Genomic DNA, 23,047 nt, shown 5'->3' with positions numbered 1-23,047 from the left:
CTTGGTATTTTCCCATTTTAAAATCATAAACATGAGCACCACAAATGTCACTCATACTAATTAGCCATTAGGCAGAAAATATTTAGAAAAATAAAGTGTATAATATCCAAAACAGATGTCCAACTTCTCAGCTCCCTCTTCCATTCTAAACACTGAATCATTGTTCTCCAACTCTACTAAATGATGCATCAGATGGCCTTACTCCCATTTTAGGTGAAAAAATAAAGGTCATCAGGCGTGAATGCCATCAATTTTGTGCCTTCTCCTGCCCTAAACTAGAAAGGTATGTATGACTGTGTCCATTCTCTCCATCTTCTCTTCATTTCAGAGGATGAGCTGACCTCTCTCCTAAGGAAGTGTAATCTATCTTCCTGGTCCCATTCCTCCCCCATATTTTGGGACCCTCTTACCAATCATTCCTCTCTCTTCAGAATTTACAGGTTCTTTTTCTCCAGTTTTTGGCCCTCAGTCCATAACATTATCAAGTCTCTCAAGCAAACAAACACTCACCTTCCTTGACCCCGCCCCCGCAGTTATCCCCAGTTACTCTCTCCCCTTACTATTCCCTGCAGAACAGTCCCTATTTCCCTGCCCTCTCCAAATGTGGTTTCTAAAACACTACCTACTTTAATGAAATGGCTCTGGCAGACAGCAATGATTTCTAAGGGATAATTTTCAATTTTAAGTTACCTCACCTTTCTGCAATGTAAACTATGCTGACCATATACTCCTTTCTATAACTTATCTTCATTCATTCTACAATATTGAAGATTTACTATTTACCAGACTTTGTGCTTGTTTCTATAATGGTGAAACAAAGAAAGTATGGTCCATATCTCATGAACTTACAGTCACACGGTAGAGAGAGAGATGCATACACTAGTCACAAACTGTGATGCCTACTACAGAGGGGAAAACATGATACCAATCTTTTTGGTTCATTTCCTAACCTGCTAGGAACCCCTTTTCAATCTCTTCAGCTAGCTTCTCTCCTTCAAATGATCCTTTAAATGCAGGTATTCCTAAGCCTTTTCTTTTCTCCTTTTACATGTTTTCCCTGTGCTTTAACTACCATTCATGATTATACTTCTCTCAAGTACACGTGGGCACTGTGCCAAGTGCTGTAAACTAGAGCAGTGAACACATCAAACAGGGTCCCTGCGCTGAGAAGTTTACATGTTAGAGACCCTTAACTTCTAAATTTATACTTTTAGACAAGAACTGCCTCCTAAACTCCAGACCTAAGTATCCAACTATCCATTAGAAATCTTTACCATATGTCCCTCAAATGCCTCGAAAACAGTCAAATTCACACTTGCTCCTATATATATTTCTTCTCTTGATGACAAGTATCATCATCCATCGAATGTCCAACACTGGGAGTCATGTTCAACTCATTTTTATTTATCATATCCAACAAGTTTTCAAGTCTAATAGTCTCCAAAATGATGTATTCTCTTTCCTCCAACTCACCCACTGCTTTAGTCTCGATGTATCTCTCAGTCCTAAAAGTTTCCTAACAAGTTTCCCAATTAATTTCTATTATAGTTCTTCCTGATGATAAGACTAGAGTGCCCTTTCCAAAACAAAACACTAATCATGTCACTCTTCCACTCTTGAAAAATACCAGCTACTCCAAGCAGCAGACAAAAGACCCAAATCTGCTCATGTTAACCTGAGATTGGGTAGCTATTCACTCAGACCCTTGAGTGTCGATGATGTGCCAGGTACTGTCAATGTATAACTACTTTGATTTTCCCATTTGCCTAATATTCATTTTATCCAGACTGCCTTACAATGTAGAATTTAGAGTACATTAAGATTTTGAAATCTCAAAGCTCATGTTTTCAAGAGTATAAACTTCTTTATAAAACAGACATAGAACATCACTATAAGAAAGAAATTAAAGGTGAGATCTAGGTCCAAGTTTCTATAATTTTGACCAAATAATTTTCTTACATCAGAAAATCAATAAAACAAAAGCACTCTCCTCTTCCACAAGTAATGAAATGACAAAACTTATAGGAAATTATTTTCCTTGAATACTTTTATCTGCCATCAACTTATGAAGAAAAATGGAAATAAAAAGAATATTCCTCTTGCTAAGTTTGAATCATTAAAGAGGAATTAAATTTAATCAGCTGTCATAATTTTTTCAAACTGAAAATAAAGTCTCATGATCCTATGTCAGGGATGTATCAGAATGAGATTTATAAAATAATTTTAGATATTAAAATCAGAGGCAATGCTTATATCTCATATGGCTTCAGAATATTCAAATTAAGTTATTTTAAATATAAAGATCACCAAATTATAAGCTTTTCCATGATTGCAACAGCTCTCATAAATGAACCATCTTTCTGAAAATAATACAGTTATTTGCTAAACAAATATTTACTAAGTGACTACTTTACCAGGCATGAATCTGGGTGCTAAGAAAATAGAGGTGAACAAGATAGACAAAAACTCCCTGCCCAAAATAAATAATATCAAACAGTTATAAATGTTAAGAAAACAGAGCAATAGGATAGTGACACTGAACACACTGGCCAACTACAAACACACTGGCCAATTGCAAATGTCATACAAGAGCTTCCTCATTTAAATTCTTTTTTTTTTCATTTTTAAATGTATTTTTTATTGTTATTTAAAGTCCATAGCTCATAATTATTCATTACTATTCAGTTTAGTGCTTATAATTGACATCACAAATCACTCTAGTCAATTTGTTTGTTATATTATTATTTTGAAAATGGATCAAAACCATGTAACATTTACTTTTTTAAACACTCAAAAATTCCCTACTGTTATTATAAAAAGCTTTAGCTTTACTTAAAACACTATCTTTATTACCTTCATTTTTCCTTAGCATATCCACCATACAACTATTATGATTAGAAGCATTAGTTGCCAAAGGTGAATGTAAAACAGCATTAGAATCAGTTGATGATTTGAGATCTGGTTTGTTTTTCACTGAAGTTACTTTCATAGCTGTATGTTCAGTTTTTGCACTGTTCATTATATCATTGATCTACAAGAAATAAAATAGTTTGTTGTAGCAAGCAATGCTCAATTGCATAGAAATACATGTAAAAAACAAGCAAAATAACTTTCAACTTAATGATTTTGAAAATAAGTTAACCAAAATATGAAACAGTGTAAATTATATTCTTAATTTGTAAGAATTATTTTTAAAATTTATATTAGTTTAAGAAGACAATTTCTTTTTACTTAATTTCCATTCTCAAATGGCTTGTTCTAAAGGGAAAAGGGAGGGTATATTTTGAGAGGGGAAAATCTACATTTTTATAAGTTGTAGTTAGTATTTAAGTAAATATGTATGTAACACAGGAGACAGCACCATAGCTACTGAGTCTAACATTCTGGTCAAATTTTCTTAACAAGGACGAGACATGTATATTACAGATCTGACAACTACTAAAAGTAAAATCTCAGTTACATGGACTCTTCAAGCAAAATAATTATTCTGTATAATTGAACTTCCCATATAGATATCAAGATTTAATACACAGACATATCAATATACTTTACCATTAAACATTTTAGATAGGAATCATTCTAATTATATTTTATTTTTCTTAGTAAACATACTATAAAGAACACATTTAAACTTTTTTCTATTTCAAGTCATTAACGTGAATATCAGTTATTATATTACAACTAGAGGCCCAGTGCATGAAATTCGTGCCCTGGAAGTGGGGGGGGCCCTTAGCCCGGCCTGCACCTTCTCACAGTCCAGGACCCCTCGCTCCTTACCGCCCGCCTGCTCACTTCTCCTTACTGCTCAGCTCGCTGCTCCTTAGCACTGCTGCGGAGGCGGGAGAGGCTCCTGCTGTTGCGCTCACCAGCCGTGAGCCCGGCTTCTGGCTGAGCAGCACTCCCCCTGTGGGAGCGCACTGACCACCAGGGGGCAGCTCCTGCGTTGAGCGTCTTCCCCCTGGTGGTCAGTGCACTTCATAGCGACCGGTCGTTCTGGTTGTTCCACCGTAATGGTCGCTTAGGCTTTTATTATATAGACTAGTAACTTTGCTCTTTCAGGATCTCTCAGGGTGCAACAAATGGCACCAGGGCCCGGACCACAAATTCCCTCATTGTTATTGTTATCACTAGAGGCCCGGTGCATGAAATTTGTGCACTGGGGTGGGGAAAGTGCCTTAGCCCGGCCTGCGCCCTCTCACAGTCCTGCACTCTCTCGCAGTCCGGGGCCACTTGGGGGATGTCCGCCTGCCGGCTTAGGCCCGATCCCCCTAGGGCCCAAGCCAGCAGTCAGATATCCCTCTCGCAGTCCGGGGCTCTCACAGTCTGGGACCCCTCACTCCTTACTGTCCGCCTGCAGCAGAGGTGGGAGAGGCTCCTGCCACTGCCACTGCGCTCACCAGCCATGAGCCCAGCTTCTGGCTGAGCAGTGCTCCCCTTGTGGGAGTGCACTGACCACCAGGAGCAGCTCCTGCATTGAGCACCTGCCCCCGGTGGTCAGTGTGCATCATAGCGACCAGTCGTTCCACTGTTCGGTCAATTTACATATTAGTGTTTTATTATATAGGATATTTATAGGTCCAATGAACCATAAAAATGATCTGATTTCATTGATACTCCAATATTGCTGCTCCTTTTTAGTTACCTGTTTTTTGTTATTTTTATAACTATATTGTCAACTATAATTTCTCATGGTTCTAAGGAGACTTAACATGCCCTATACTTCTCTTCTAATTGATAGTGATGGTGCTACTATTAATAAATAATGATGCTGGCCACAAGCATTAGGAAGCATTATACTATGTGATAGGATTTCTTTAAGTTGAATAATATGACCCCTATTATTCATTAAAAAAATGAGATTCAGAGATCATAAATAATCTACCCACAGTCAGGCAGTCAGTAATAACAGAGCTAGAATTTGAACCACAGTGTATGTCACTCCAAAGTCTCCATGTTATAATGTCTCTAATGTACTCTTTGCTTAAAAATCAGGTATCTATCTAGTCTAACTAGAATTGTTCAAAATTAGAAAAAAATAAGCCCTGAGGATTTTTGGTTAAACATAGCAGATTAAACACGTTTCAGGAGATTCCTCCAAAAATCCAACTCAAATAGTCATAAAGGAATATCTGTCTCTAGAGAGGCATAATCAAGAGGGACAGAGTGGGAAATTATTATACTTCATTATAAACCTTGTAGTACTATCTAAAATTTTTTAAGAATCTATAATAAAAGAATAATATGCTAATTAGACCAGATGTCCTTCCAGACGACATTCCCGATGAAGCCAGGCTGCAAGGGAAACCTGGGTCCCGGGTGCCTGCCAGTGGCCGGAGGGAAGCCTGGGTCCCGGGTGCCAGAGGGAAGCTGGTGCCAGCAGCCGGGGGAAGGAAGGCCTACTCTTGCATGAATTTTGTGCATTGGGCCTCTAGTATATAAATAAAATATAAATTCAACATATAACATATGTGTGTATAGCACCCCTTAGCCATAGTTTCGCTTTTTGTGATTTCAGTTACCTGCTGTCAACCAACCATGGGCCAAAAATATTAAATGGAAAATTCCAGAAATAAACAACTAATAAATAATTCAAACATTCTATACCGCATGCTATTCTGAGTAGCATGGTGAAATCTCCCGCTGTCCCACTCCATCCTGCCTGGATGAGAATCCACCCTTTGTCCAGTGTAGCAATGTTGTATACACTACCTACCCACTGGTCACTTCATAGCCATCTTGGTTATCAGATGGATTGTTGTAGTATCGCAGAGCTTGCCTTCAAATAACTCTTACTTAACAATGGCCCCAAAGTGCAAAGAGTTGTGATGTTGGCAATTTAAATATGCCAAAGAGAAGCTATAAAGTGTTTTCTTTAAGTGAAAAGGTGAAAGTTCTCAACAAGGAAATTTTTAAAAATCATATGCTGAGGTTGCTAAGATCTATGATAAGAACAAACCTTCCATCTGTGAAATTGTGAAGGAAAAAGAAATTTGTGCTAGTTTTGCTACCGCACCTAAAACTGAGAAAGTTACAGCCACAGTACATGGTAAGTGCTTAAGATGGAGAAGACATTAAATTTGTGGGTGAAAGAATAAACAGAAAATGGGTCCTAACATGTTGTGCAGAAAGCACTTAGCCCATATGAAGGCTTTAGCAAGGGATCTCCTGAAACAAGCGACCACATTCATATAACCTTTATTACAGTCTATGGTTACAATTGTTCTATTTTATTATTAACTATTGTTGTTAATCTCTTATTGTGCCTATTTTATAAATTAAACTCAATCACAGGTATGTATAGGAAAAAACAATATATAGTGTTTGGTACTATCCATAGTTTCAGGCATCCACTGGGGGTCTTGAAGTGTACCTCCCCACAGAAAAGGGGGGGATTACTTTATGTGTGTTGTGTGAGTCTATAAATATGGGCTATTCAGAAATGGCTGTATGGACTTTATTTATTATATCCCCTTTTTGGCATAATAGTCTTTTTTGCTTATTACAGGTCCTCTGCCATGTTCAGAACACCTGAGCCTATATCTACATCATTTCCCTTGAAAAGAATGTACTGTGAATGTAAAGCACAGTTTGCCAGATAAAATCAGTGTAAATCCTAGTAAGCTTATTCATTAATCTCTACAAAAACCTACTGTGAAGCACTTCATAAACAAGAAAGAACCTCACACACACCGGTGCTCAACTTAGCAACTCATATTCTTTGGTAAACAAAATACATAGTTAAAGAAATATATTTCATATGTATTTTGAAAGTACACCTTTAGAAATTTAAAATGTGTATAATATTTAGAAATGGCAAAAGTATAAATAATGGATTAGCCTCTGATGCCATGTGTAATGAGGTCAGGGGTTTTTAATTCAGGCTACTGTCACCATGATCTATGGACCTTACTTTAAAAACACAGCTACCTGAGCATCATCCTAAAGATTCTGCTACTACTAGATCTGGGGAAAGGCTTGGGAATCTATGTGTTTATTTTTTAATCTCATAGGTGATTCGGATGTACAGCCAGGATTGAAAACTCCTGTCCTAAGATAATATGCTAACAATATTAAAACATGGGACTGTAACCATACACATTCATTTATCATCCTAAATTTTTTTAAACTTACACTGTTAGGAATGATGCTATTACTGTCCTGTTTGTGAGGGTCCATCCTGACTCCTGCAAGAATAAGAAAGTTCAGACTGATATGATCTAAATTAGCTTCAATAAAATATATTACAATCAAAAAATTTTCAAGAGTTACATGTTAAAGGTTAAAAAGTAGTTATCTTTATCAAAGTTTATCTGCTTTCTTAATAATTGACTGAAATCATTTCTTGGGGAACATGTAAAATTAAATTTGCTTTCATTTTCCAAGTACCTGTTAGTTAAAAATATTTGGGGGTGGGGGGAAGCCAAAATACATCTGAAAGCTAATTAAAATCATCTCCTGGCCGAAACCGGTTTGGCTCAGTGGATAGAGCGTCGGCCTGCGGACTGAAAGGTCCCAGGTTCGATTCCGGTCAAGGGCATGTACCTGGGTTGCGGGCACATCCCCAGTAGGAGATGTGCAGGAGGCAGCTGATTGATGTTTCTCTCTAATCGATGTTTCTGACTCTCTGTCTCTCTCCCTTCCTCTCTGTAGAAATTCAATAAAATATATATTTTTTTAAAAAATCATCTCCTGGAGTTAAGGAGCTTGTCAAATTAAGAAAGTCCATCAAAATGAACTGAAGAAGAAACAGGCTACCCTACATATCTGAGTTCTACTACATTGTAATTGTAAAACAGTCAAGTTACAAAGTTGAAACAACATATTTGATTTACCAGGCAGGAAACATCATATAAGATTTCATACACCAAGGCATACTAATAGGCTTTTTAGTATCTTAAAAAAAAAAAAAAAGCATACATGCTATAAATGTGACAATTTATGTTAAGTATGCAATTTACCTTGCATATTTGTTGCTGCTGAAGAATCTGACGATGCAGCTTGGTATGGCAAGTCGGTATTCAACTGCAAAAGATAGCCCTCAACTGTAGGCACTTCATCCCATTTGACATGAAAAGAGTTGGTAGTGGCTTTGATCAGTTGTACTTGTGATGGCGCCGGTGGTTTCTCTAAAGAACAATATTGATATTGATATTATAAGCCTCAAATATGTCAATAGTTTGCCTATAAAAGTTTGTGTAGACTCGGAGCTCTGAAAATGTCAGCAATGAATATTTCATCTGTTTACCAAGAGGGAAAAAATTTACTCAAATAAACACAGCTATGGAAGGTCAAGTGAAAATAGTTTGGGGTTCTACTTTTTTATTTAATCCTTTATATAAATAAATTTAAAAATAATGTAGTTCCAACCTATTTGAATCATCAAATTAAGAAAAAAAATGTTTAATCCTAGAAGTGAGGGGAAGTATTACATAGTAATAGCTACATAATTTTACCTACTCTAAGTTTTTAATTTTATGAGTCAATTTTTAGGCAAGAGTATACATGTTAGAAATACTGTTAATGCTAGGTGATTTGGGTATGATATTTTGGAACAACAAAACCTCTTTAAAGTTAATACCCTTTTATCAAAACTTGTACTATTCAAAACAGGTAATTACTGTGGTATAAAATATTACCAACATTTCCAAAACAAATAAAAATTACAGACTCTTAGAACTTGAAAAAAGGAACTGAGATTATTTCTACGATATCCTTTTCCTCTTTTAGTTACCTGCCAAACCACAGAACTCACAATTCCAGAGGTAGTATATCACATCTTTGCACAGTTATATAAGACAATTAATTCTTCTAGTGAACTGAAATCTATAAATGATAACTTAACCCCTACAGAGTACATCTAATATCTCTTTGTATCTTTTAGAGTAGCAGTTAACAAACTATAGCTCATATGAATGTTTTGTAAATGAAGTTTTATTGAAGGTATGCTCATTTTTTTATGTATTGTCTATGACTGCTTTCATGGTACAACAACAGAGTTGAGTAGTTATAACAGAGACCATATGGCTTGCAAAACCTAAAATATTTACTACTTGAGCCATTACAGAAAAAATTTGATGGGCCTAATTTAGAGGATAATTAAGCCTAGATCCTTTAACTACTCCCATGTATATTCCTCCATGACCCTATTAACAATCCAATTTATTTATGTTACTCAAAGTACAGCAACCTACACCTGAACAAAAGTATGGTTACAGGAGGTAAACCAAGCATTTAACAGAAGTTACATGAAGAGAGAAGAGAGAAAACAGTAGGGTGCAAATCAATGAAATAAATCAAAAAAATTCCCAGAACTGAAGACCACGAAATTCCAGAAAGAGTCCACTGAGTACTCAAAACAATCAATTAAAAACAGGCACACAACAAGCACATCATCATGAAAATTAAGACCAAGTTGGGGATGAAGAAAAAAATCCTAAATGTTATCAGGAGTGAGGGGAAAGGACACATTTAAAAGGAGCAAAAATCAGAAGTGGTTCAGATTTTTCAACAAAAACATTAGAAGCTTGAATACAATATAAAAATGTTTTTAAAATTCTTAAGGGTAATGATTTCTATTGTAGAATTATATATCCATGCAAACCGTCAGTTACGTCAAAAGGGAGACTAAACATATTTTCAAATAATGCAAGATCTCAAAATAAATTGTCACCTATGCACCCTTTTCCTGGGATGTGTTCCACAAAAATGAGGACATAAACTAAGATAGGGAAAAACACAGGATCCAGGAAACAGGAAATCCGGTACAAGTGAGAGGCAAAACATATCCCCAGGAGGATGCTGAAGGGAGACTCCAAGATGATAGCTGTGCTCAATCTGTGGAGAGCAATCACCCAGATTGAAGCAGAAGTAATCTCTTCAAGATGATGAAATTTGATAGAACATCTGATGCATCTAACCATAAGGAGATGAGAGAAAATTTAAGCAAATAACAGAGTATGGATTGAATTAGTGGTAAAAAAAACATACAAATCTAAAACAAAAGTGATAGTTATTAATCCATGGCAAATAAAAAATAGGACAAGGAAGGTATTCAGCATACTCTATATGGCCCACCTGTGAACAATGTTTACATAGTCACGATATAAACATTGAATATTACTCTAACAAAATGTTGGTGTATTTATATTGAGAGAATAGGAAGTAGGGAATGGTGGGGAAAGATAAATCCGTAACTTCTATAGTAGAAAGTGAGCATATTATGCCTAAACTGAAAAAAATCCAAGTAACAGTATACGTATGTTATATGTAGATATGGAAGTAAATATCAAAGAAGAATGAACAGAGTTAAAAATGGATGCTTGTGAGGCAAGGATAATGGGAGGAGAGTGGGAGCAAAAGACCACTATTCATAAAAAGCCTTATGGAATTATATTACTCTTTTAAATATTATCAAGTGCACAAAGTTTAAAAGTGAAAAAAAGCAAAATGAAGAGCCCTCATACACCACCCACAAAACTGATGCTAACTTATCAAAAGGAAAAGCAAAATGGCCCTTATGATTAGTGGCCATAATTACTTTTATTTTATTTTTTATTTTTTTAAGTATCTGCCCTCTGACTCGAGGAACAGACAGAGAGAGCCTGCCCTCTGATGGAGGGACAGACACAGAGAGCCATAATTACTTTTAGATAAATATTCATGTCTAACGCCTTTTATGGAAAGATTTATGGAAAAAATGGCTATTTAAAGCCAATGACTTTTATCCTTTTAAAAGTCCCAGATCCAGGGCCCTGGCTGGGTAGCTCAATTGGTTATAGTGTCATCCTGATGCACTGAGGTTGTAACTTTGATACTCTGTCAGGGCACATACAAGAATCAACCGATGGTCTTAGCTGGTTTGGCTCAGTGGATAGAGCGTCAGCCTGTGAACTGAAGGGTCTCAGGCTCAATTCCAGTCAAGGGCACATGCCTGGGTTGTGGGCTCAATCCCCAGTAGGGGGCATGCAGGAGGTAGCCACTCAATGATTCTCTGTCATCTTTGCTGTTTTTCTCTCTCTTCCCACCCCCTTCCTCTCTGAAATCAATTATACACACACACACACACACACACACACACACACACATTTTTTTTTTTAAAGAATCAACCGATGAATGCATAAATAAATGGAACAAATCGAGGTCTGTTTGTCTGTCTCTCTCTAGCCCTTCCTCTTTCTCCCATTAGTAAGTAAATAAAAATAAGTGTTATAAAAGTCATAGATCTCTTAGAGACTCTGCTTAAAGTGACATACCTGCTACTGAGAAAAACTTACATGCACACATTTTTCTTCCAATCTCAGGGACTGAAGCTTATCTTTGGACTTCACTTAATAATTCCCAATTTCAAATATGAATCAGTACGTTGGATTTTCTATATTTTTTCTCCCGCTTGCTAGTATGTGCTTCTTTCATAGTCTCTAACTTTTTCCATTTATTATTTTTTCATAATCTTAATTTTAAAATTAAACTCTTTTTACATTACCAAAGTAATATATGCTATTATAGATAATACAGATAAGAGAGAAAACCTTTTAAGAAATGTCTGATCTAGCCCCGTAGATAATATTGTGGTACACAGTGAATCTTTCAAGATTTTTCTGTTTATACACTATAAAAAACATAGGTATGTTTTATCATCTGCTTTTCTCATATAACAACACATATTACATCTCCAGATCTGATTTTTCTACTGGCCTCCAGACTTCTTTATTCACTAACCTGCCTACTTGATCTTGTTATTTCATGGTCTAGCACAGTCTAAATGGAACTCAATTTCCCCAAAGCTTGTTTTCTCACCTGTCTTCCCCATCTCAGTAAATGGAAATACCACCACATTTTTCATGCAAAAAACTTCATCCTCCACTCCTCTCTTTCTGTCATCTGCCACAGCAAATTCCATCAACAAGAACTCCAAAATATATTCTGAATTTATCCATTTCTCCTCATCTCCACTGTCACCACTATCGTCTGACTTCCTTGTCTACTGCAAAAGCCTCCTGTCTCCCATGTGTGCACTTTTGACCGCTATCATTTATTTTCCACACAACTGCAGTGACTGTTCCAAAATGTTCAATAGATCATAGCATGCCTCTCCTTCAAACTAAAAAGTTACTATTGTACTTTAAAAACAATTTAAACTCTACTAAGGTGTTGGAGGCCTTACATGATCTGTCCTATGGTCACGTCTCTAACCTCCATTCCTGCACTCTCTACTTTTCCTCAGCTTAAATCTGTTCCCAAACATGCCAAGTATTCCCATCTTAGGGCCCTTGCACTTGCTATTCACTCACTCCTCTTCTAGTTTTCCTCCAGCTTTTTACATGGATGGCATCTTCTCACCATTGGGATTACATCCCAAATGCCATCTCATCCTTTTCTAACTCCCCATTCTGAAGTAGCCACCCCTCCTTTCATTCCTAGTAGCCACTCCCCCCCTCCCCCTCACTATCTCATTGATCTCTCTTACTGTCTTCACATACTGACCAGAAACTTATTTTGTTAATTTGTTGGATTATTGTCCATCATCTCCCTGCCCTCATACTCTCTTAGAATATGAGATCTTTGAAAGCAGAGAAACTATCAGTCTTGTTCATTGCTGTATTTTTAGCATTTGGAACAATTTCTGGTACACAGCTGTCAATCAAGAAATATTTATTGAAAAAATAGATGTGAGATGCCGGGGTCCAACCCCAGCAGGTCCAGGGGTCCCCAAAGGTGTGGATGGAGTCGGCGAAGAAGGAATGACATGGATACAGCGTTCAGTTGATCAGCAGCCTAGCCAGGATCTCTAGCCAGGATCTCCAGCCAAGTTCTGGTCTGGATCTCCAGCGAAGTTCTGCTTAGGATCTCCAGCCAGGTTCTGTGTCCATGTTGTCTTGCTAGGTTCTCCAGCCAGGTTCTCCAGGTTCTCCAGCCAGGTTCTGTCCAGGTTCTCCAGCCAGGTTCAGTTACCAGGTTCTAGTCAGGTTCTCTTGCCAATTTCTGTAGTCAGGTTCAGTCCAGGATCTTTTGCCATGTTCTCTCCAGCGAAGTTCTTCTGTCTCTAGGTTCTGTGTAGGTTCTGTCTTCTTAGTTCTGTGTCTTACTGTCTTGTTACAACTGTATTTATACCAGTTGATTCAATCCTATCAATCTCTATTACAAAGGTTAGGGCGTTTCTTATCTCCATTCCAGGGAGTAAAGATTATGTAGCTTAAGCATGATTGTTCATAGTTAAAGTGATTAATTACCCGCCTGGCACTTAGTTAAGAGGTTTTATTCCCTCCCTAACTTCAGGGGAAAATCCCTACCTGGGGAAACAACCTTTCTCAGAGACCTTGGTTAAAACACATAGTGCCAAGAAGGTGAGCAAACATATTAAGAACAGTATGCCATATATGCCAGGTCCCTTGAAACAGCAAGCATGGACCGGCTCCCAGCAGTGAGTTCCATATTTAAAATATTTTTGGTGTTATAATACTTTTTTAAAAAATCTTTTTATTTTGGAATAATTTTAGATTTATAGAAAAATTGCAAAGAATTCTCATATATCCTTTCCTGTTTTCCCTTAATGCTAACACATCTGTTAAAACTAAGAAATGAACATTGGAGGCCCTGGCCTGGTAGTTCAGTTGGTTGGAGCATCTTTCTGATACGCCAAGGTTGTGGGTTCTATCCCTGGTCATGGCACATATAAGAATCAACCAACTGATGCATAACTAACTGGAACAAGTCAATGTTTCTATCTCCCTCTTCCTCTCTCTTTAAAAAATCAATTAAAAAAAGAAATTAACATAGACTACAGACTATTCAGATTTCACCAGTTTTTCAATTAATGTCTTTTTTTTGTTTCAGGATCCAATCTAGGGCATCACCTTGCATTTAGTCTTCATGTCTCCTTAGTCTCCTCCAATTTGTGACTATTTCTCAGTCTTTCCTTGTTTTCCATCATTTTGAAAATTTGAACAGTACTGTTCACACAGTCTGCAGAAAAGAATGTCCCTCACTTTGGGTTTGTCTGATATGTTCTCACAGTTAGAATGGAGTAATGGATTTTTGGGATATCACAAGGGTGAAGTTTCTTCTTATCTCATGATATGGGAGGCAGGGGCAAATGATATCAACATGACTTATCACTAGTGATATGAACCTTGATTACTCACTTAAGGTGCTGTTTGCCAGGTTTCTCCACTGTAAAGCTTCTATTTTTCCCTTTCATACTCTGTTCTTTGGAAGGGAGTCACTAAATCCAGTCTACCCTCAAGGAGAGGGAAATTAAGAAACTCTCCTGGAGTGGGAAGTATCTACATATATTATTTCTTCCATGAATTTTTTAAATTCTCCTCCAAGGATATGCTTATTGATTTGAGAGAGAGAGAGAGAGAGAGAGAGAGAGAGAGAGAGAGAGAGAGAGGAAAGGAGGGAGGAGAGGAGGTCGAGGGAGAGACAGAGACAGAGAGACAAACATCGATGCGAGAGAGAACATCAATTGGTCGTCTTCTGTACGTGTCGTGACCAGAAATCAAACCCGCAACCTAAGTATGTGCCCTGACCAGGAATCAAACCCACAACCTTTCAGAATATGTGATTCCAGCCAACTGAGCCACTCTGGCCAGGGCTCTTCCATGTATATTTATTTTTTTTTGTATTTTTTAATTGCTGATAGTACTACAGATGTCTCCCATTTCTCCCCTTTTTGCCCCCGCCACCCATCTCGTATGTATTTTTAATTATGGGAAAGACAAGCAGTGGAATAATGTCTCAAAAGACAGACATTATTCCAATACTTATTTACCTAAAGGAAAATATTTATCTGTTGAATATTCTTACCTACCAGTATCAAGATACCAAAGATCCTTGCAGCAAACTTGACTATTCAGTGCTTTTCTGTAGCCATCTCTTCCACTCCAAAAATACAATCGTGTGCCAATTGCAACAGCACAGTGCCCAGCTCTTGGTCTTGGTCTTGAATTTTTTTTATCTTCCTGAGAATCTGATACTAGGGTGGTCCACTCTGCTGTATCTAAAAAGATAGAAATATCCATGACTAATCTGTTATTCTTAAACAAAACAAAAATTCTTTTGTTAATAAATTCTATTTCAATAAGCAACTCTTAAAAGACTCACCCAGATTTAGGTAAGAAAATGAACTGGTACATTTCCATTCACAATCATGAGATGAAGCCTCAATATTTTCCCCCTTATGTGGAACCCATCCTCCAAAAATGTACATCCTAAAAAATGAACAGACAAAAAGAACATAAAGTAGTTAAATTTTTTCCTAAAGCTTTAATTTTATTATTTAGATTTAAAATCCTAATAATAGACTTAAATGTCTTATTTGTTGACACCAAGCTATAGAACTATTCACTCGTCAATGCCAAGGTAATGGAAATAAGATAATGAATAAAGTAGACGTCTTTCAAGAGTTTACAATCTTATGAAGCAAAAAAGAATCAAAATTATCTCTCTCTGGCAAGTTATTCAAAGTGGGGAATATTTCGATTATTATGCATTTGAAAATCAATACTGATGTAATATACTAAGGGTATCTCAGTCAGAAAGATACTCAAATGATCCATGACATTCAAAGTCAAATTTAGAATTGTATGCATATAGTAACCAAAGAGAATTAAGTTTCTTATTAGTCTGGCCACTGATATCACTCAAATAAAAAACTTTAAACTATGTTTTTAGTGCCCTCGCGGTTCTTGAGACACCCCTAATGGCTAATGAAGGAGAAAGGCTCATCCAGTAGAGCTTGGGTCCCATGTGACTTCAAGCTAACCAGAGAAGCTCTATTTTTAATCTCTTATATATTAGAGTTCCAATGAAAAGCTACATTTTATAAAAGGGTTCTGCTGTTTTAAAAAATGTCTACTTTTTAAAAAGAACTGCCCTAACCGGTTTGGCTCAGTGGATAGAGAGTCAGCCTGCGGACTCAAGGGTCCCAGGTTCGATTCCGGTCAAGGGCATGTACCTTGGTTGCGGGCACATCCCCAGTAGGGAATGTGCAGGAGGCAGCTGATGGATGTTTCTAACTCTCTATCCCTCTCCCTACCTCTCTGTAAAAAATCAATAAAATATATTGAAAAATAAATAAATAAATAAATAAATAAATAGATAGATAGATGATTGATAGATAGATAGATAGATAGATAGATAGATAGAACTAATGAGTCCTAGCTGGGTAGCTCAGTTGGTTAGAGCACTGTCTGGATGCACCAGGATTGCAAGTTTGATCCCTGGCCAGGGCACATACAAACATCAATCAATGAATGTATAAAAATGATGTCTCTCTCTCTTGCTCTCTCTCTCAAATCAATAAATTAAAAAATGTTTTTAAATAAAACTAGTGAGGTTCTAAATTACAACTAGTTGTTTCCTAAAACATATTTTGCTTGTCTATTTTGAAAAACAAACTAATAAATAAGATGACAGGAGACGACTTTGGGTGGTGAACACACAATGCAATATACAGATAATGTATTACAGAATTGTATACTTGAAACCTATATAATTTTATTAACCAATGTCACTCCAGTAAGTTTAATAAAATTTTGTTTGTTTTCATTTGTTCAGTCCTCACCTGAAGATATTTTTCCATTGATTTTTAGAGAGTGGAAGAGAGAGGGAAAGACAGAGAGAAATATAGATGTGAGAGAAACACATCGATTGGTTGCCTCCTGCACAAGCCCCAACCAGGGAGGAGGAGCCTGCAACCGAGGTCTGTGCCCTTGACTGGAATCGAACCTGGGATCCTTCCATCCACAGGTTGCAGCTCTATCCACTGAGCCAAATCAGCTAGGGCAATTTAGTAAAAAATTTTAAAAAGAACTAATGAGGATCTAAATTGCAACTGTTTCCAAAAACACTGCTCTTAGGGTAAAGTCCCTATTTAATTAAATACTTAAATTTTATTTTTAAAAATACTAGTTCAAGCCCGGCCGGCGTGGCTCAGTGGTTGAGCATCGACCTAGGAACCAGGAGGCCACGGTTCGATTCCGGGTCAGGGCACGTGCCCGGGTTATGGGCTCGATCCCCAGTATGGGGCGTGCAGGAGGCAGCCAATCTATGATTCTCTCTCATCACTGATGTTTCTATCTCTGCCTCCCTCTCTCTTCCTTTCTGAAGTCAATAAAAATATATTAAAAAAAAAAAACTAATTCTGGCCCAGTGTTGCACAAATAAGGGCATTTACTTGTTGACAACAGTAATAGCTAACCATTAAGTGCCTCTATGTACCAGGCACTGTTTGAAATATTTTAAATGTATCAACCCATTTAATTCTCCTGACAACTTTGTGAAGCAGGTTTTATTATCATCAGCATTTTATATTTCAGAAGATTGAGATACAAATAGGTTAGGTTTCCTTGCCCCAGGTCATATAGCACAAACAGCAAAGCTGGGACTTGAATTCAGGCAATCTAGTTTCAGAGTCTGTAGTCTAACCATAACTCCATCAAAAGTATAACCATGGAATGCACATACTGAGTAACAGCCGAGTACAAATCAAGCACTACCAAAAATATGTAAAAAGAAACAGTGAGGTGTGTCAAACCTGTCAATGGAGGACTGATCACTTCGACAACACTTTGCGTTACACTTACGTAATACGTACTCTGTGCAAGGCATTGTAAAGAATGTAAGAAGTATAAGAGGCAGCATGATAAGAAAATGGCACATTAAGCATTTTAGCTTCTGTAGGCATATTTTTTTAGCTTCAGTAAGCACAAACATTATTAAATTCAGTAATATATTTCTAAGAAACTAGTAGCATCACTCTTCTTTGGGTATATCTTTCTTTTTTAAAAAAAAATAAATCTTTATTTTTGAAAATATTACATATGTCCCCTTTTTCCCCCATTGCCCTCCCTCCACTCTCCCTGCCTTCCTCTGAGGTTTGACAGTCTGTTCGATGTTTCTATTCAGTTTAAAAACAGTGAAAACAAAAAAGCACCATACTTGTTTCCTATAACACTGGCTGTGTGAAGGCTTCGTGGAAGTGGCACTGTCCCTTTAGTTTCTGGTTTTGACCATGACATAGTTTCTAAAAGTAAAGATAAGGATATTAGCAACTTGATCTAATAACAGCAAACTATCTCAACTTGCAGAATTTTAAAAATTAAAACCAAAAAGGTCTTACTAAAATAAAGAAAAAATATTTCAAAACTGTTACTTGAATTTTATTTTAAACATTTCCAACTGACATAAATTGCTAGTCACAGAAATCTATTTATACTTTATTGTTAGTACTTGTAATAGAGGGATGTATTTAGAATGCCATCAATTCTGAATTGGGACATTAGGGATTTTAATATTTTACGTAAGAGTACACTGGGCAGAGACAGTCAAAAGTAAGAGGCATACCTACTCCCCAATTATTTATTCCTAGGATCTCTTTAAAAAGGGCTACTCAAGCCATGGCTGGTATGGCTCAGTTGGTTGGAGCATCACCCCGAGCACTGAAAGGTTGCGGGTTGGATTCCTGTTGGGGAGCATGCAAGAAGGCAACCAATTGATGTTTCTCTCACATTGATATATCTCTTTGCCCCCCCAAACCCCCTCTCTCTCATCAGTAAAGAGCATATCCTTGGATGAGAATTTTTTTATTTTTATTTTTTTGGATGAGGATTTTTTTAAAAAGAGGTACCCAAGGTTTTTCGCTGACCAGCAGTAACATTACTAATGCTACATTTCCTGTAGATAAGAGTAACGATATAAATGTGATCATCCCCAACTGGGACACTTCAGAGTGAAAGTGGATGCTATGGATAATTACATGGGATAATAGGCATGAGCTAGGACCATTAAAGCAAACCAGGACATATGGTGATCCTACTGACAGGAAATACAGGAGAGTCACTGTCATAAACACCCACTTGTTCAATCTAATTGATCAGCAGGAACCATTCACATCACACCCTGCTGCCCCTGGTAATGTCTACAGTGCTAGTCCTATATAATAAAAGCCTAATATGCTAAATGTCCAGTCATCTATTCAACCAATCAAAGTATAATATGCTAATGATATGCTAAGGCTGCTCAACCACTTCCTATGATGTGCACTGACCACTGGGGGAAGATGCTCCAATTAATAGGTGAGCTTGCTGCTGGGGTCTGGCCTATTGGGACTGAGCAAGATGGGCCAGACATGCCCTGGAGCCCTCCCATGGTCCCTCCCCAGCTTGCCAACCTCCCGCTTCCCTCCCCGGCCCTGAGTGTACACTGGTGAGGTCCCTCGGCCTGGCCTGCACCCTCTTGCAATCTGGGACCCCTTGGGGGATGTTGGAGAGCCGGTTTCAGCCCGATCCCCCAGGCCAGGCCGAGGGACCCCACTGGTGCACAAATTCATGCACCGGGCCTCTAGTTATAAATAAATCTAAGTGCAACTCAATCAATACTGTAATAAAAAATATTTTTCAAAGCAATTTTTATATTTGCTTTTATCAATCATAACCAGTTCTTGAGCCTGAATCAAGTTAAACTTACCTAAGTCGAGTTGCCATAGGTCATCCAGGCGAGCACCACACATTCCACCAAAAACATACATTTTAGGACTTCCAGAATCTTTTTTGCAATATATAACAGCTGTGTGAGATTCTCTTGGCGAAGGCACAATCCCTTTAGTCACTGGAATGCTCCAACCCACAACACCAGAACCATGCTGTAGCTCCAATTCATAGAAATCATTTAAATATCTAAGATATCATTAAAAAAATGAAAACATTAGCATAATGTATACCTTTCATTTTTTTCTACCTACAAAGGTAATATATGCTTACTGTGAAAATTCATATAGTACAGAAAAACATTATGAGAGCAGAAACCCCATACCTAATCATCAACACATATTTACCAAACACTACTATATATCAGGCACCCTTCTGGGGATAAGTAGAACAGAAGAGATCTAAAAAATTCTGCCATCATTTAGCCAACACTCTTGTCCATGACAATAACCATTATAGTTTTAAAACATAGCCATAAATTCTGTGACACTCTTCCCACCAGGAGGTAGGGTCTATGTCCTCTCCCTTGATCCTGGGCAGGCCTGTGACTGCTCTAACTAGTAGTGTATGATGAAATGACAGTATGTGACTTCTGAGGCTGAGTCACAGAAGGCCAATGCAGCTTCACTATGAAATCTTGAACCAGAATGTAAGTCCAACTATCATACAACCACCATCTAGAGGAGCCATACGTAGGGACAAAGGATGACAGTCCCAGCTGAGTCCACCCTTCAGCCATCTCAGCTGAGGCATCATACATGCAAGTGACCATTCATGCATTCCCATCTGAGGCCTAATCATTATTGCTATGTTCTGTCTGAATTCCTAATGCACAGAATCCTTGAGTGTAATAAAATGGTTACTTTGCATCACTAACTTTTAGAGCAATTTATTACATGGTATGAGGTTACAAAAAATATTACTACTGATAATAATTGGTAAGACTTCTGTGTGGATATCCACAAATGTATAAATGAGGCATATTACAAATGTTGTTTTGCAAGTTCTCTTTCTTTTTAAATTTTCACTCTATAATGTCCTATACAACAATGTCCTATACAACTTTTTTACTTTTGGAACTGGCACAAACTTCTTATCTGTGACATGAATGTTTTCAATAAAATAATGTTTACAGAAACTTATTTCCTATTAAATTACTACTCAAATATGAAAGCAAAATTAAAACAGTTGAGGTATATAAAATTTCAAAGTTTAGCCATATAATTGTTTTAGGAAAAAGTGATTCTAGATGTCAATCAGGAAAAATAAAAAGAAATCCAAGAAAAAATACACTGAATAAGAGAAATAGAAGAGCAAAGAAAATAGCAATTTATAATTATATTTAAATTGATGTTGATAACTGTGGTTGTGAGGTCTAAATAATCACTAAGAAAGACTGACCAAAAAATTAATTTATTAACATTATTTCAATCTAAAATAAGATTTAAGAATATATGGAAAAAGGAGGTAAGCATAAAAAAAAGGCTTAAAGGTAAAACTAGTAACCTATTCCCAAATGATTTTTAAGAAAACTACTTTAATCTGATTAAAGATATATATTAGAAACCTACAGCAAATATCACAATTAATGATAAAAAGATAAATATACCAATGAAACAATAGAACCTAGCACAAGAGTTGACGAACTTTTTTGGTGAAGGGTCAAAAAATAAACATTTTAGGCTCTGCAGGTCATAAAGTCTGTCACAACTACTCAGCTCTGCTTTTTCAATAGAAAGCAGTCAGAGTCAATATGTAAATGAATGGGCATGGCTACATTCCAATAAAACTTTATTAACAAAAAATAGGCAGCAGGCCAAATTTGGCCCACAGAGTAAGTATAGTTTGAACTCCTGGTCTAGAGAGCCTAGATAAAGACCCATTTATTTGAGGATAAAGATATGACAGAGATAGGGCTTCAAATTAACAAGAAAAAAATGGCTTACTTAATAAATGGTGGTGGGAGAATTGGAACTCCATTATGAAGAAAAGTAAACAATAGTCACAAAAATACATTCTAAATGTATTAATGTTTTAAACAAAAAACAAAGTTGTGAATGTATTAGAATACCTAAAAAATTATTTTTATAGTTTTGGAGTAAAAGAGTCTTCCTAAACAAGATATAACACCAGAAAGCCATAAAATAAAATATTGTCAAACTTGATAAACAAAAATAAGAACTCTATAAAAGAAAAAGGGAAACAGAAGATTTGGAATGAGTATTTGGAACATATTAAACCAACATACAAAGAACTCCCAAGAGTCAATAATAAAACTGAAATCCATGAAAATATGATTAAAATAATAAATGAATTCAGCAAAGTCAGAGGATACAAGACCAATATACAGAGACCAACTGTATTTCGATATACTAGTAATGAACTCGAAAATAATAAAAAATTAAGTATAAATTTAACAAAATAAGAGCAAGACTTGTACATTGAAAGCCTCAAAATATTGCTGAGAGAAACGAAAGAAGGTCTACATAAATGGAGAGACATTCCATGTTCATGGATTGGAAAACTCAATATTAATAACATAGCAACTCTCCACAATTCAATCTATATATTCAACACAATCACTATCAAAATTCCAACAGAACTTTGTGCAGAAATTGGCAAACTGATCCTAAAATTTACATAGAAATGTAAAGCACCCAAAATAGCCAAAACACTCTTGAGAAAGAATAATATTTAAGAACTTACATCTTCCAATTTCAAAACTTACTACAAAACTACAGTAATCAAGACAGTGTGGTACTGGCATAAGGCTAGACATATAGATCAATGGAACAGAATTGAGAGTCCAAAAATAAACACTTACACTTTGGGTCAACTGATTTTCAACCAAGATGCCAAGGCAATACAATGGGAAAAGGATAGTCTTTTCAACAAATGGTGTTGGGACAACTGTATATCAACATGTAAAAAGATGAATTTAGACATTTACTTTCCCCCAGGAAAAAAAATTAACTCAAAATGAATCATACATATACATGTAAGAGCTAACACTATGAAACTTTTAGAAGAAAATAGAGGAACAAATCTTCAAAAGCATGAGCTAGGCAGAGTTCTTAAATATGACATTAAAAGCCTGATCCATAAAATAAAAAATTAATATGTTGGGCTTATCAAAATTAAAAACTTTGTGCTTCAAAAGATACCATTAAGCCCTAACTGGTTTGGCTCGGTGGATAGAGTGTTGGCCTCCGGACTGAAGGGTCCCAGGTTTGATTCCGATCAAGGGCATGTACCTTGGTTACGGGCACATCCCCAGTGGGAGGTGTGCAGGAGGCAGCTGATCGATGTTTCTCTCTCATCGATGTTTCTAGCTCTCTATCCCTCTCCCTTCCTCTCTGTAAAAAACCAATAAAATATATTTTAAAAAGCCGAAACCGGTTTGGCTCAGTGGATAGAGCGTCGGCCTGCGGACTGAGGGGTCCCGGGTTCGATTCTGGTCAAGGGCATGTGCCTGGGTTGCGGGCATATCCCCGGTGGGGGATGTGCAGGAGGCAGCTGATCGATGTTTCCCTCTCATCGATGTTTCCAACTCTCTA

General features: G+C 36.9%; 1 protein-coding gene across 18 annotated transcripts in view; it reads right to left on the bottom strand.

Moving 5' to 3' along the window:
- The window catches only part of HCFC2 (host cell factor C2), a 44,458-nt gene that overhangs the window by 14,480 nt on the left and 6,931 nt on the right, over positions 1-23,047 (bottom strand). For 14 of the 18 annotated variants that reach the window (XR_004965861.1, XR_004965865.1, XR_004965862.1 and 11 more), the window contains 8 exons: positions 19,471-19,679; positions 17,944-18,028; positions 15,106-15,212; positions 14,809-15,001; positions 9,671-9,912; positions 7,959-8,126; positions 7,132-7,184; positions 2,854-3,031 (listed from right to left, as the gene is read on the bottom strand). Coding sequence is in view for 13 of the 18 variants with exons in the window: in XM_036297993.1 (XP_036153886.1) it covers positions 2,854-3,031; positions 7,132-7,184; positions 7,959-8,126; positions 9,671-9,912; positions 14,809-15,001; positions 15,106-15,212; positions 17,944-18,028; positions 19,471-19,679 (1,235 nt within the window). In the remaining 5 variants the exon portion in view is untranslated. Of the gene's footprint in view, positions 1-2,853; positions 3,032-7,131; positions 7,185-7,958; positions 8,127-9,670; positions 9,913-14,808; positions 15,002-15,105; positions 15,213-17,943; positions 18,029-19,470; positions 19,680-22,314; positions 22,401-23,047 lie in introns of all 18 variants that reach the window. The other 4 variants (XM_036298001.1, XM_036298003.1, XM_036297994.1 and 1 more) reach the window with 2 other exon arrangements.

The sequence above is a fragment of the Myotis myotis genome, unplaced genomic scaffold (genome assembly GCF_014108235.1).
Source record: "Myotis myotis isolate mMyoMyo1 unplaced genomic scaffold, mMyoMyo1.p scaffold_m19_p_3, whole genome shotgun sequence".
Classification (NCBI taxonomy): domain Eukaryota; kingdom Metazoa; phylum Chordata; class Mammalia; order Chiroptera; family Vespertilionidae; genus Myotis; species Myotis myotis.
The sequence above is the reverse complement of the archived record's forward strand: the minus strand, read 5'-3'. Positions and strand labels throughout refer to the sequence as shown.